Below are 13859 nucleotides of genomic sequence, written 5' to 3'. Positions count from 1 at the left end.
AAAGTATGGGGACTCAGGGCAAGAGGCATGACCATATCTACTATCTATCTTCTCTTTATCATTTTGAGCAACTGGTGCCCTTAGTATAAGCCTGGCTTGTAGTGATGATTATGCCCTTCTAATATACTGTATAGCATGTACAGTATATTAGTCATGGTTGGATCAGATGACCTTGGAGGTCTTTCCAACCTCAGTGATTCTGTGATTTTATGATTATATGAACAATGAAGTTTAACAGAGATGTTTCAGCAAGTTCGTAAAAAGCGGTATTTCAACTTAAAGCGGAATCTGTTTGGTCCATAAAAACATAGTGATTGCTATTACAAGTTCTACGTAAAGTATCTAGACCTTATAAATAGATTTTGTTTTAAATGTAAATACCACACTGGTATCATTAACAGCTAAGCTAGCTTGTTTCTCTTAGCATTCTACGCCTTATATACCAATAATCTCAGGGGTTTATTTTGCCTGATATAAATTTTCATTAAGCCTGAGGAGGGCTCTTTCTGTCTTTCCTGACTGATTCAGGTTTAATTGGCCTCTAAGGATAGTAAGCTGCTTGAGGGTTCTTTTAGGATCTGTGTTCCTCTGCTGCTTTGCCAAATATTTTTTTATTATTATTATTTCATTTAACAATTTGTTTCCATGAGCTTCTTTTCCCCATTTTCCTCATCAGAGACAAAGCGGTTACATTTTTTTTTTTCCTCATTATATTCTATAAGCATCCCCCCAACAGTGTTCTCTGAAGAACCACTATTTTGCAGGTATCTCCACCTTTTCTCACCTTTTCTTTCCAAGTCTGTTCTGGTATGTCCTAAAAAACATTTAGTCAAAAGATTTTGTCTCCACTCCGATCTAGCTGAACCTCCATAGAAGATGTGTGGGCCAACCATGCTATTTAACCTCTTTTCAGCAAGGACAAACTGAGTGTAAGTTAGTCAGAACATAATTGAATCTGACATAGAGACAGTATGGAAAAAAACTCTTATACAAGGAACTGAAAATCAGTTCCTTGTATAAGGAGCTGAGGTAAAATCAGGGAAGACTGGGATTCTTCTGTGATTTCCTCTAAAGCGAATAAAGACTTCTGCTATCATAGTGCAATTTCCTGATTTTTTTAAATTTTCTTCTGTGTAGGTACAGAAGCCTCCACTTCAGCAATATATTATTTCCATGAGCAGTACTAAATCTATTATTTGCCTGCCGTACTTACAATTGTGCTTCCAGTGTTTCAGGAATAGTGCCATTCTGCCACAGTAATTAGCAGATTTCTAGGCTGGTAGCTCACAGGTTGCCCTTTGTAGCTAGTACTCTTCTATTCCTCTATGCAACTTATTTTTTATGTTTTATTTTATTTTATTTTATTTTTTTTTATAATAAAAAAAAAATCAACCATAAAGTTTGTGGCCATCATAGATGATCAAAACATTCAGATCAATGGCTATTTCATATGGCTGAGTACTCCAAGAGCCAAGCTCTGTCTGAAATAGATTCTGAACTCTCACAGGTGATATTCAGGTTTTCAGTAGTGTAAACTACAAACTTGGAATCTACTCTTGTAGGCTTTCATGGTCTTATCATTATTCTGACGTTCAAGAGCTTTTAAAAATGGAAACCACACCTCTCACAGGATCTGGTGAGGTTCAGGATAATAATAGCAGAAACTATCTCAAGAGGAGTGTAGCAAAAGTCAACAAATTATTGCACAACATTTGTAATGTCTGAGTACTAAAATGTGCACATAAAAGATAAAAATGTATACTTTGTACTTTACGTAACAGGGACAGGAGACAAAGGAATGGACTCCAGAGATAAAAAGAAAGAGAAAAAAATGGGAGGGGACAGATAAATAAAATGTTAAAATGGACAGAAAAATGAATGACTGTCTTCTGACCCAAGTCTGGCAGATGTTCCCTATTAAAGAAGCTGTCTCAAATTAACACATTGAATTAAATTCTGTATCCACTGAACATCAAGGAGGATGAAACTCCTTGAAAAAAATCACAATCTTTAGGATAAAACCAAACAACTGGATAAGTGTTTAAGACTGCCATTAGAATAGTTTCTGTAGTCTTTCTTGAAATGGAGAGAGAGAAGCATGGAAGTAAGAAGTTAAATGCAACTTTAATTATTTCATGCAAATATGAAAGCTTACCTGGCTGAGGAGAAGAGGGTATGTTCTCCCAGCTCACTTGCTTGCTTATAACCAGTCTTGGACCCTTTCACTGCCTTTGTCTTCCTAAGAACCTATAAAATTTTCATGTTCCAAGAAGTGGGAATCTAAGATAACAAGCAGTAATATTTCATTGCCTTTATAAGTTTGCATATACAAAGGCTATAAATCAAAGGATACAAGATCTCTTTCACAAACTCACATTACTCAATGAGCATCAAATGCTGTACCTGTATCTCAGACTGTTTTTGAAGTCTTGGGCTGACAGGACCACATTTTGCTTGTCTGCTACACACAATCTGCATGCACTGAATTGACAGATCACAAACTGTGCTGACAAACATAGAAACAAAACAACAACAACAAAAAAACACACTAGAAAACTTTTGGTCTCTGTGGTCTTTTCCAGTCTTTGCTGCTTCAACTGTTTGTTAGATTAAGCGCAGGTTAAAGTATGCTCAAAAGGAAATGTCATTTTAAATTGCAGGGATCACTAATACATACCTAACAGTGCACTTGAAAAACAAATCACATTATGCATGCACACACCAGTCTTTAAGCATTCAAGCTACAAACTGTTTACGTTTGAAGTGTCAAATGTGCGTGGGTTTTTTATAATTACATGATTTTATTATTATTTTTAAAATTTATTGTAATATTTTACACCTATTTACACGCTCTGACTCTGAAATCTATGATTTTTGCAGTATCTGGTGCTGAATTTCAAAACTAGCCTGTTTCTAAACTATGGAAAAAGTCATGAATGCTAGGAGACAACTTACAGCCCTTGCTCAAAATTATAAAGGTGTTTCACTTACTCATTTTATAGTGTAACACTGAACTGAGCTTTACCGTGGAAATCCATTACTATTGTTATAAATGTAGATGTAAACCTTACTTGTACCAGTCCAGGACAAAAGGTCAGATGTACCACCAGCGTAACAAGCTCATAGAGTCTCTAAAACTACATGTATTTCACAGAGATGGAAGAAAACATCTGACGGGGAAAAAAAAAAAAAAAAAGAAAGAAAAAAAAAATGAAGAAAAAGCAGCTTCCTGGGGAACATGGAGTCCATTTCGTCATGATAGAAAAACACCCTCAATAACCTGAGCCTCAAACTCCCTTGAGGAGCCAATTTCCATCCACCCTTCGCCAATCCTCACGCTTCCTATATAGCAAAGGTCAAATGATCCACACCTGGCAGATTTCACTTAACAAGGGTGGAACCAAGAGACCTTGTGGAACAGGCTCATCCACCTGGCTTCAATGTTTTAAGGCCAATTGTTCCTTATCACTAATAGAAATAACCTGACAAGGGGCTTAGTGGTTAGAGTTGACCTAATTAATTAACTACAAAAGGTGCAGAAGGGTCATATTTCTGTTAGTCATCCTGTGAGGAAAATTAGTACAGAGCCTGTCAAAATAAATACAAATAAACAAAACAAAATTAACAGCAAAATTGCTATCACTGATTTTCATCTGTCTAGTTACAACAGATAAAGAACATAGCAATCAGAATTACTTTTCTTGACATTAATGTTATTTAAATTTGCTTCTCTGAGATCTCTTCTTTATGCAGGGCTTCTCAAAATCTAGCCCCAAAGACCTCTGACTACACTATTTACTTTGGCTGTGTATAAACTATCATGTATAAATACCAGGATCCAGATCCTCACTCACTATTCAGGTCAAGGACTGGGTTGAAAGTTTTGGCTTTGATTTGGTTACATGCCTACATTGCTTTTTTCTGGCAGGTCATGGGAAGAAGATTGGCTGGCTTGGGGGAGCTTATGTAGGCGTGGCTTTTAGGCTGCAACCAAAGTGTCTCTCTAGATCTGGAAGTTTGAAGGTGGTTGCAGTCTCCAAGCTCAGATACAACCACATATTAGCCTGGTGCAACTGATTTTTGTTTTCCTTGCAGTAGCTGTTCCTTCACCTTCTCTTCAGATAGAAGGACATGCGTCTGTTTCACGCTCCTTCATTAGTAAACAAACCAGGAGAGATTAAAGCCTCTTTCTTCAAGTCACTAAGATACCTGCCTTTGGTTTTAGTGAGAATTCAAGCCCTAACAACAGAAGAGAAAAGCGTATCTTTCTACTTTGTCAGCTACTGGCAGACATAGGGAAAAAAAAAAAAAAAAAAAGAAAAAAAAAAGTTGTTAAAAAGTAATGTTTTTAGGACATTTCACCAAATATGTAATATTTAGTAGTAACCAGACAACAAATGAAATGGAAAATGAAACAGTAGAAGGTACTTGCATGGCCTTACTTTACATGGCAATTGACAACAACCACAATCTGCAATGATTTATAAGTGCCTTACACCATTCACCATTGAGACAGAAAAATGGGATTCCCATATTATCTAAAGGGAGTGCAATCCCTCTCAAAATAGGAGAGTCTAGGGTACATTACTGAGTACTGAAACTCTTAAGACTAGGCAACACCAAACTCAACTGAGAAGGGAGAATGAGTCTCTGGGTCTTCATGTAGCAGATCTGTTCACAGAAAGAATCCCCCAGGATCCTTCAAGAAAGGAAACTCAGATTTTAGCCCTAAGCAACTATTTTTAGAGACAGTCTGAGAACTGGTTCTTTTTAACCCAGGGCCCATTTCAACATCTTCAAAGCTAAAGGAATGGTTGACTGCTCTGTTGAATTGTGTTCCACGCAGAAAAACTCATGTTCCTATTAACATAAAGAGCTTACTGTCTTGCTTCTGTCCTAAAGATAAGTTTGGATTCAAATGTACCCTGTCCAGGATGAACACCTACCTTTACTTTGTGGGGCTCATAATCTGCGTAAGAGATTTGTAACTTCAACCTTCATAATGTCTCGTCTAGATGAAGGGAGGAGGTTGCAGATGTATAAAATGGCAAGACAATTTCCAAAAATATATTGCATTGCCCCAAAAGTACTTTAATGTATTCCTGCCAGTGCAAAAACTCCTTTGCAAACCACAGCAGATTAGACATTAGGGAAAAAGCATGGAATGCATTGTTTAACATTTGTCTTCATACTTCCAACTTTGTGAGCCAGTCAAGCTGAGATGACAGCTTGAGATCCCAACCGTGGCTTAGGATATGCTGTGCACCATAGAACTTCCTCCTCATAAGACACCTTGTTTAGGAATTACATACTCTGGGGCCACCTGACTTTTAAAGTTCTTTGAAAATGTTCCTAGTGTTTTGTGTTAAGTCACACTGCCTTAATCCAGAACTTTTTCAGCCACTGTTACTCTCCCAACAGAGTGGTTCCAAAGAGTGTTTATCAATATGGAGATCTGGGACAGATCTTACCTCCTTAACAAAGGCAAAACACATTTTTGCAATCAATAAATTATTTATAAACATGCATATTTAATTACAATTTGTTAAAAAAAAAAAAAAACAAACATAAAAAAAAATCTGTTTGTATAGCCTTACTTGTATAAACTTATGTAGATTGGCTAATGCAGATTTTAAAATCTACGCAGTGACAGGACAAGACACAAATAGCTCTTCTACCTCAGTTAACATTCACAGAGGTGAAGGCTCCTCACAGTAACATCAGGCCGCAGTTAACTCCTTGCTCCTTCTTTATGTGTTCAGCATTCAAGAGCAGTGTCCTGTCTGTTTTTCACGCTGCATCACTTATACACAGGCCAGAACAAAGTTTTGACCATTTCTACCCATACACTTTTTGTCTACCACAGATAAACAAGATTTTGTACAGGAAACATCTGCTGCTCTTGCTCAAAAAGGCAGGAGGAGCGACGAGGCTTCTAAGAAATTTGGAGAGTTGTGGAAGTTGTTAAATGATGCTGAAAACAAAGGTAGTGAGAGGCTGGGACGTGACAGTTCACCTCCTGAAGCCAGAGCTCATCTAGGAATCCTCTGTATTTATGTTTTGTATCACGCACAGAGTTAAAACTGTAAAATACACCAGATCTGCCAGTCTTCCCGCACTAGAAATATTTCTCACAGCTACCTACTCCTTGCTCTGAGAGACTTCAGAGGAAGCTAGAAAACACACCTGTTCTGAAGCTCAGATGAGTAAGTATCTAATTGGACATTTTAAAAATCTAATTAGCACAACTGAAAATTGTACTATTTTAATTGATTTGGGATCCCACTTGGGGTGAGATTATGCTTTTCTTTCTTTCTTTTTTAAAGGAAGTGTAAGAGAAGTAATGGCACAACTAAATATTTATATAATTTTAAAAGGTGTGTTATTTACAGAAAATACCTGAGTAGCTCCTCAGGAAGCATTTCAAGCTGTTTAATAATTATGCATTTAGGACACATATTTAGTAAAAACATCTATGAGTTTACACAGCAAAATCACTACTAAATCCTGTTATCTCAGAAAGCAGCTTTGGCATGAATCACCACAAAATTATGGGCTTTTTTTTCCCCCTTGGATTTCAGCTAATAACAGACATGTATGGCATTGGCCTGCGTGTGACAGTGTTCACATTTGTAGCACTCCTCACTATCAGGGCTGAAACATCACCTCAAAACAAAGCTGGACGCCGCGTGCTCCCATCCCAACCCACAGCCCACCCTAACCCCCACTGCCCTCAGGCCCTGCTGGGCCCGCTTGCTGTTTCTCATTTCTACATACCATTTCTACACAGAGCTTGTGTGCCTTGGGAAGATGTAGGGGATGGTGAACAGGGTGCATAATGCCCTCCCAGCAGGTCTGTGAGGTCCCCACCACAGGAAGGCCTCACCTCACCCAGCCGCGGCGGCAGGACCCAGGCTGCCCTGAGGCGGCTGCTGGAGGAGCGGTTTGTGGTGGGTTCATCTCCAGAATAAATAAAAAGCCTAGATATGTGCTCTGCATGTGTGCATGCACCCATGGAGGCAGGCACAGCAGAGGTGTGGCTGGGGAGCCATGAGTCTGGGGGCAGGAAGCTTGCCCGCTCTGAGGTACTGCAGCCCGCACCACCATCACAGGCCAACTGCAGCCTTCTTGTGTGGAAACCAACTCTGACCACAGCAGGCAGACATGGCTAACGGGGGCCAAGGGGAGCTGAGAAATAACCTTCTCTCAGGCAATACGTAAAGGCAATATGCAAAAAAGAGACATGCAGGTAAAGAGGTAAACAAATTTTGTCACAGGACCAATCCTCTATCTGGTGCTTAATTTCTAATCCAGTTCCTAAACCCTGGTATCTCTACATTTAAAATGAAATGACAGGATTCAGCCAAGATACCGCTCAAGTAACAGTCTACAGTTGAGTCATTAATGCGTATATGTTTATTCCCATCGTAAATAGCCATCAGTATTGCATATTGCTGGATAAAAGCTTTATAAGTCCTCAACCAATAATGCATATAAATGTCTAGACCTCAGCCTAGCAAGCAGGGGAAGAACAGTACACAAAGGTGTGAAGAATCAAAAGGAAGTAAGGCCTGCTATGAAAGCATCATGAATATAGGAAAGATTTATACAAATTTACGCACAAATTTAGTGCTGTAATAGCCACACTGTTAGCCCTGCTCCAGCCACAGTAAAACAATAAATGCTTATTTATATAAGGCAGAGGTCCCAGGTGGGATCCAAGGCTTACACAGTAAGAGATACAGGCCATGTCAAATCAGCTTGTGCTGAACACTTCTGAAAGAGATGAACAATGTGACCCATGAACTGCAGAAACTTGGAGGAGCAGAAGGACTGGAGGAAGGCCCAAGAGCAGATCATGGCCACACTAACAATACAAGAAATGGCTTCTTACCTTTCAGAAGCTGTAGTTTTCACTGATAAACCTTCCATTACCACCATTCACAGCACTAGAACCATACTCTAGTACTGGGGAAAAAAAGAATGGTTGATAGAATATATATATATATAGAGAGAGAGAGAGGAGAGAGAGAGAAATAGGAAGGAAGGAAGGAAGGAAGGAAGGAAGGAAGGAAGGAAGGAAGGAAGGAAGGAAGGAAAGGAAGGAAAGGAAGGAAAGGAAGGAAAGGAAGGAAAGGAAGGAAAGGAAGGAAAGGAAGGAAAGGAAGGAAAGGAAGGAAAGGAAGGAAAGGAAGGAAAGGAAGGAAAGGAAGGAAAGGAAGGAAAGGAAGGAAGACACCCACAGTGCATGAAAGCAATAGTTTTGTTTGTTTTTGTATTCAGCTATCTCCCCTACGTACTGTTAATGACTCATGCAGGGGCCTAGACAGAGAAAATAGAAATCAGGAATCAACTTATCCAGCAAACTTAGAAGCATCTTACCAGAAACATCATGATGCCTCACGATGGAGTGAACACATTCACAGAACCTGTCCTATCAGAAACATCATCATGTCTCACCCTGGGGTGAACACATGTGCAGAATCCCAGTGATTTTCCCTACAAACCTCTACGATACTGTCTTTTCTTAACACAGGAGGTGCTAATAGGTTTTCACTGGCAAGGATATTTCTGGTTTCTGGGTGAAAACAAAAAATCTTCAAATAACATTTTACCTGCTGCCCCACATATATACAAAGAGAAATGTGTGTAAAATGTACATACATTATATATTTTGTACCTAAAAAATAAATTACGTATGCGTTCTGTAAGTACTTATTTTCCAAGCACAAAGGCTGAGACACTATCCAAAAATCATACAGCACAGTTCTAAGCAAAAGGACAGCTTACATTTTTGGACTGGTTGGACTGGGGGGGGGGGAGGGGAATCATTGAAAACATTCAAGGTGTTTTTACTTATTTTTTTCCTGGCCTCCTGGCCATCTCAGGAATTGGAAGGATCATTATAGCTGGACTAGAGAGTTGGAAGGCTTCCACAGACCACTGTTTACTATCAGGAAGGTGTGGTCACAAATTTTTGTGATTAATTACTGATCCCATTTGGAGCAATTCTTGGGGATGCATAAAGCACTTACACATCTGACTAAGATTCTAGCAGACTACCTACAGACATGGATTATAGGAAAGATGTGCAAGAATAGTAATAATGAACAGCAATTCTGGAGCATCATAATGAGGTGGTCTTTTTATAAAAAATATCGTCTGCTATCTAAGATCATGGTCAGCCACGTCAGTCTCTTCTGCCCTGTTCTGCAGTGCACACCGCGCTTCTGGTGGTGGTAAAAAGCTGGAGGAAAGAGAGCCTTACACTCATTAGTTCGTAAAGAAACGAAGAACCATTTGACAGGTGACTGACTATTAGGTCCCTTCACCTCATTCCCTGACACCCTGAACAACTTGTTAGAGAACATATCAGAGCTTTCCTGAAGCCATTGGGAAGGTTTATGTTACTGATTCCAGAATCTGAAAATACCTCAAACCAAAGCCTGTTATTTCTTGTTCAGACAAGCTGAAAGAGCTCAGCAAAGTCCCTTCCCAGAGGAAAATCTGCATTTTTGAAACCAGAAATCTTGCTCTTCACAAGTGTTTCTGTGATTGCATCATTCTCTTTACAATCATGTTGTCCCTTGGTTTTGTAAGCAGTAATGAAGAAAAGCTCTTCTCCTCTGCAAGAACTGGTACTAGTTTGTAACTTGCAAGAATCAAACCATGAGTTCAGTCAGGAATGAGACCAGGAATTTAGATTACAGCAAATGTACATCCCAGCCTTGTACTTACTGAAAATAAGTACCCTGAGTGTTGAAATTGAAAACATTGTCCTCTCAAGCTCATGCTCGCTTGCAGAACCAGTTTTAAGGTCTCCTTAATTACTGATTACACTAAGCTGCAAGAGAGACAAATCATCCAATGATCTAAAGGCTACCATACCAAGAACGAATTCAAGTAAGAAAGCCTCATATGAAAATAAGTATGAAAAATTATAAAGATTGCACAAATAAGCAGCAAGACACACACCAAGCAAGCATCACCAGGAACCCATGAAGAACTGTGATTCACAGATAAGCTCTGAAAGCCTTCTATAGAGTGCACAACTTAGTCTTGGTATCATATGACTGCCTAATGCAGACACAGAAGAAAGCCATAATGTGGCAACAATCTTAGAATACACCAAAATTTTTATACCAAAGCTAGTGAACCTTTGTGCTAGGGGTGAGCAGAGATCTTTCAAAAAATCATTACCATGCAACATGTGAACACATGCAGTAGCATTCTCAAATACAAACACTATGGCTGCAAGCCATTAGACAGACAGCCCTTAGACTGTAGGCTTTCTATCAAACTCTTACCTACACATTTCCACTTACTTTCTTCCAAAACTTACACCTTCTGACATTTCCGAAGAAAATATCCTTTAAAAATTGTGCCAACTAAACATCAATTATATTAACCTGTTGATATACTGAGTATTGAAAGTTCTGAGAAATGAAACATGGTTTGCAGTAAGGAGGCATCAAAACCCTTGGCACTGAAACACTTTACTCTATGGACGTACATCAGTGAAAGTGTAATTCCATAAAAATTCTGCATTGAAGAGCAGTGTCATTAAGAAATTAACCCTCTTCCCTCTGTCTTAAGTAAAGCACTAATACAGCTACAAATAAAGGGAGAGATTAGAATGCATGTAAATCACACTAAAATGCTCTGTGAACTAAAACAGCTATTGGAAATCAAACCCATTCACCTGTCAAAATGAGGTGGATTCAGATTATGTTAAAATATTGACAGCATCCGTGGAATGGTTCAAGTTTAAGCAGAACTTCCTTTTCTCTTAAGCTGCTGCCTTTTAGCCCTCCCAACCAATTGCACTCTCTCATTTATTAAATAGATTAAACTGATAGTGAATTAACTCCATTTTCTTTTTACCTGTCGATTCCTGTTTCTCTGAATCTTGAAAGATTTGCATTAATTTTTTCTTCCATTTAACTGCAAATGCAGAAAATCTTCTTTTCATGACTTCTTCCAGTTCTCTCTCTTGTAAGCTGAGCCCTACCCAGTTTATCTTAAATTATCGTGGTCTGTCTTCTAGCTGTTTGATACTCCAAGACTTTAGGCTTCTTTTATCACAAATACATTTAGTACCAAATGCAACCATTAGCCTCTCTGATCTCAGTTCTCACTGGCCCTTCTTACACCATCTAAAATTTTCACCTCAATCTTCTAAACTCATTTTTCCCCCCTTGTCCTTATCATTTCTTCCTATGCTTTAAGCAAAAGGCTATTATAATTTTTAGACATAGTTCACTATCAAGTCTGTGTGTATTATGGCACTTAAGTGTAGGGGGATTTAAATGCAATTTTATTCTCATATTCAATAGGATAGGGCCTATGTTTTCTTCACGCTTTACTCAGCATAAGGTTAAAAACATTACTACAGCACCTCCACAGTATAGTACATGCATGCCTGGGCATACAGAGATTTTGGAACGGAGGGAGAAAAAGGTGCTATCTCACCGTCTCTGTGCCCACAAGGAAAGGAAACACTATTTCTGTTTCCCACCATCTAAAGAAAAATAAGAAAACATCTCAGGCAATTAATATATATTATGAAATTACGCCTTATTAGTTAACAAGAATTACAGTAAACTCAAGTCAAAAGAAAAAAAAAATAGTGTTTTATTAACTACCACACTGTTATAATACACTTTAAACGTACAATAAGGTAGCCTTTAAATTTGAGGTGGTTTTAAGAATAACAAATGAACAGATTTCCAAATGTTTGTAAATAGGTGAACTGCAGTAATTATTGTTGTACATTTTTGGAAAATGGTATAGCACTTACAGACTGGCTATATAACTTCATTTTGTACATTTTTCTATAATTGAAAATATAAACAGTAATTAAAAAATAAAAAGAAAATTCAGCATAATAAAAAACATATATGTTTATCAGTTAAATGTACTGGATACATACAATTTTTAAGGGAAGAAGCAAAAAAGGAAAGATGGCTGATATTTAAATGCAGATTGACTAACCAAAAACTAAACAACAAACAAATAAAAACCTCATAAAACCCCTAGTTCACTATGACTATATCCATATGTTTGGGAGTACTGTCAATATGGAAGTGATTTTTCTGTTGTATTTGCATATGTTATATTTTACTGGTAATTTACATGATGGCTTTTAAGGCCCTGGCAGACAGATGTTTTTGGAAAAAAGATTTGATAAAAATCACTGCTGCGACGCAATACACCTTATTTTTGGTCCTCCAATGTTCAAGAGAAGGGATATACTTCACTATAACATTTGCCTTACCACCCAAATGCCTCAACCTATACATATTTATTTTTTTATTCATTTTTTTTTAACATTTTAAGTTTTTTAAACATTGGTTATATTGCCCACCTTGGTTATTGAAAGAATATTAACAAGACATCATTTTGGCAAATTAAATCTTAAACATGGCTTTTCAATAGGATTTAAAAGGTGACTATCCCTAGAGTTCCATGTTAAAATGTAGTTTTCAAAATCTTACAAGAGTAATGCTTAAAATATTGTACATAGTTAACCTAATTAAAATAATTAGCTTCAAAATGACAAGTTGATGAGCTAAGTAAAGCCTACACTATGTAACATTTGCTTGGAAACTTGATTTGTCAGTTATGCATAATAAAAATTCCAGTCATCAAGAAAATTACAAAATTTCTTTTATCATAACATGATTTCTTTTCACCCATCAACTTCTTTATCTTACAATAGATAAATACCAACATGTTCTCATTTTTTTTTACACTAAACCACACAGGATTGATGCATTTGGTTAGACTACCATTTCCATCGTTAAATTCTTTTTTTTTTTAATATAACTTGGTAAAATTTCATCTCTTCTAGATTCCAAAAGTACCTACAAAACCCATGCAATTTTACCATTTTAATATACTATGGAATATCATACAAAGTAAGGCATTTCAGTGTCATGTATAACCAAGTTACTGTCAATCCAAAAATTTTTGCACATCAATAAAAAGATATCTAAGAACTTAGGAACAATATTCTTCTCACTACTGTATAAAAATAACCACAATTAATAGGTATCTTGTGTAATATTTACTCCATTGTCTCGTTTCCCGAAACTGTGACAAGCTGTAAAGGTATTTCAGTGTTGGTAAGAATATCTTGATTGCTGGTGCCAGATGTATTAACAGTTCCTATTCCTGAAACAGAACCTTGTTGAATATTTGCAAGGATAAGTGTTGTTCCTCCTGCAGTAATCAAAGTATCATCAGGCGTTGCTTCTACTGATGCCAGCACTGTACTGCTGGAGTGAATGCCTTTTTTATTCTGATGTGTTTTAATGTGTTTGGCAAGGTGGTCACTTCTCATAAAGCGTTTTGAACATTCTGGACAGACGAATTTCTTCTCACCTGTCATATAAGATAAGAAAAAAATGTTTTCAAGAACATTAGAAAAAATTCACATACACACCAAAAACTGAGATAACTTAGTGCTTCTAAGAGTCAGAATTCTAACAGCATCTTAAGAAAACTGCTATCCAAGATGATAAACTTAAATTGTCAATTAAATTCCTAGATATTCATACAAATCATTTAAAAGAACCAAATTATTTTTCTGTCTCTCACTGAGCTTAGGGAAATCTTTCAGGCAAGATAAAGAATATCACAATCTGATATCCTCAGCTGCAGTTATTACCAATAAGTAACTTCTAAGAGGAGAACAAACCCTGCAGAACAATGGACAGGAAAGATAACATGAACTGCAGAATCCCACTTGAGACTGACAGGCAGGACCATAGGGCAATTCAGGTTGGAAGGGAACTCTGGAGGTCTCTAGACTGATCTCTCAGAACAGGGTCAGCAATGAGGTCCGTCCAGGTTGC

The 13859-nt window shown here is 37.6% G+C and overlaps 2 protein-coding genes across 8 annotated transcripts in view; both read right to left on the bottom strand.

Moving 5' to 3' along the window:
• Positions 1-7073, bottom strand: part of LOC311438830 (uncharacterized protein) — a 40519-nt gene extending 33446 nt beyond the window's left edge. For 3 of the 4 annotated variants that reach the window (XR_014694346.1, XR_014694347.1, XM_084523713.1), the window contains exons 1-3: positions 3072-3174; positions 2404-2506; positions 2156-2247 (exon numbers count right to left, since the gene is read on the bottom strand). Coding sequence is in view for 1 of the 4 variants with exons in the window: in XM_084523713.1 (XP_084379839.1) it covers positions 2156-2247; positions 2404-2478 (167 nt within the window). In the remaining 3 variants the exon portion in view is untranslated. Of the gene's footprint in view, positions 1-2155; positions 2248-2403; positions 2507-3071; positions 3175-6753 lie in introns of those variants that run through there. The other variant, XR_014694345.1, reaches the window with a different exon arrangement.
• Positions 7074-11610: 4537 nt separating this feature from the next.
• Positions 11611-13859, bottom strand: part of SP3 (Sp3 transcription factor) — a 43884-nt gene continuing 41635 nt past the window's right edge. For all 4 annotated transcript variants that reach the window (XM_084523756.1, XM_084523757.1, XM_084523758.1 and 1 more), the window contains one exon: positions 11611-13386. In XM_084523756.1, the coding sequence (XP_084379882.1) occupies positions 13070-13386 (317 nt within the window). In that variant the 3' untranslated portion in view covers positions 11611-13069. The remainder of the gene's footprint in view (positions 13387-13859) is intronic.

This window comes from Aythya ferina (assembly GCF_964211825.1).
Source record: "Aythya ferina genome assembly, chromosome: 6".
Classification (NCBI taxonomy): Eukaryota; Metazoa; Chordata; class Aves; order Anseriformes; family Anatidae; genus Aythya; species Aythya ferina.
The sequence above is the reverse complement of the archived record's forward strand: the minus strand, read 5'-3'. Positions and strand labels throughout refer to the sequence as shown.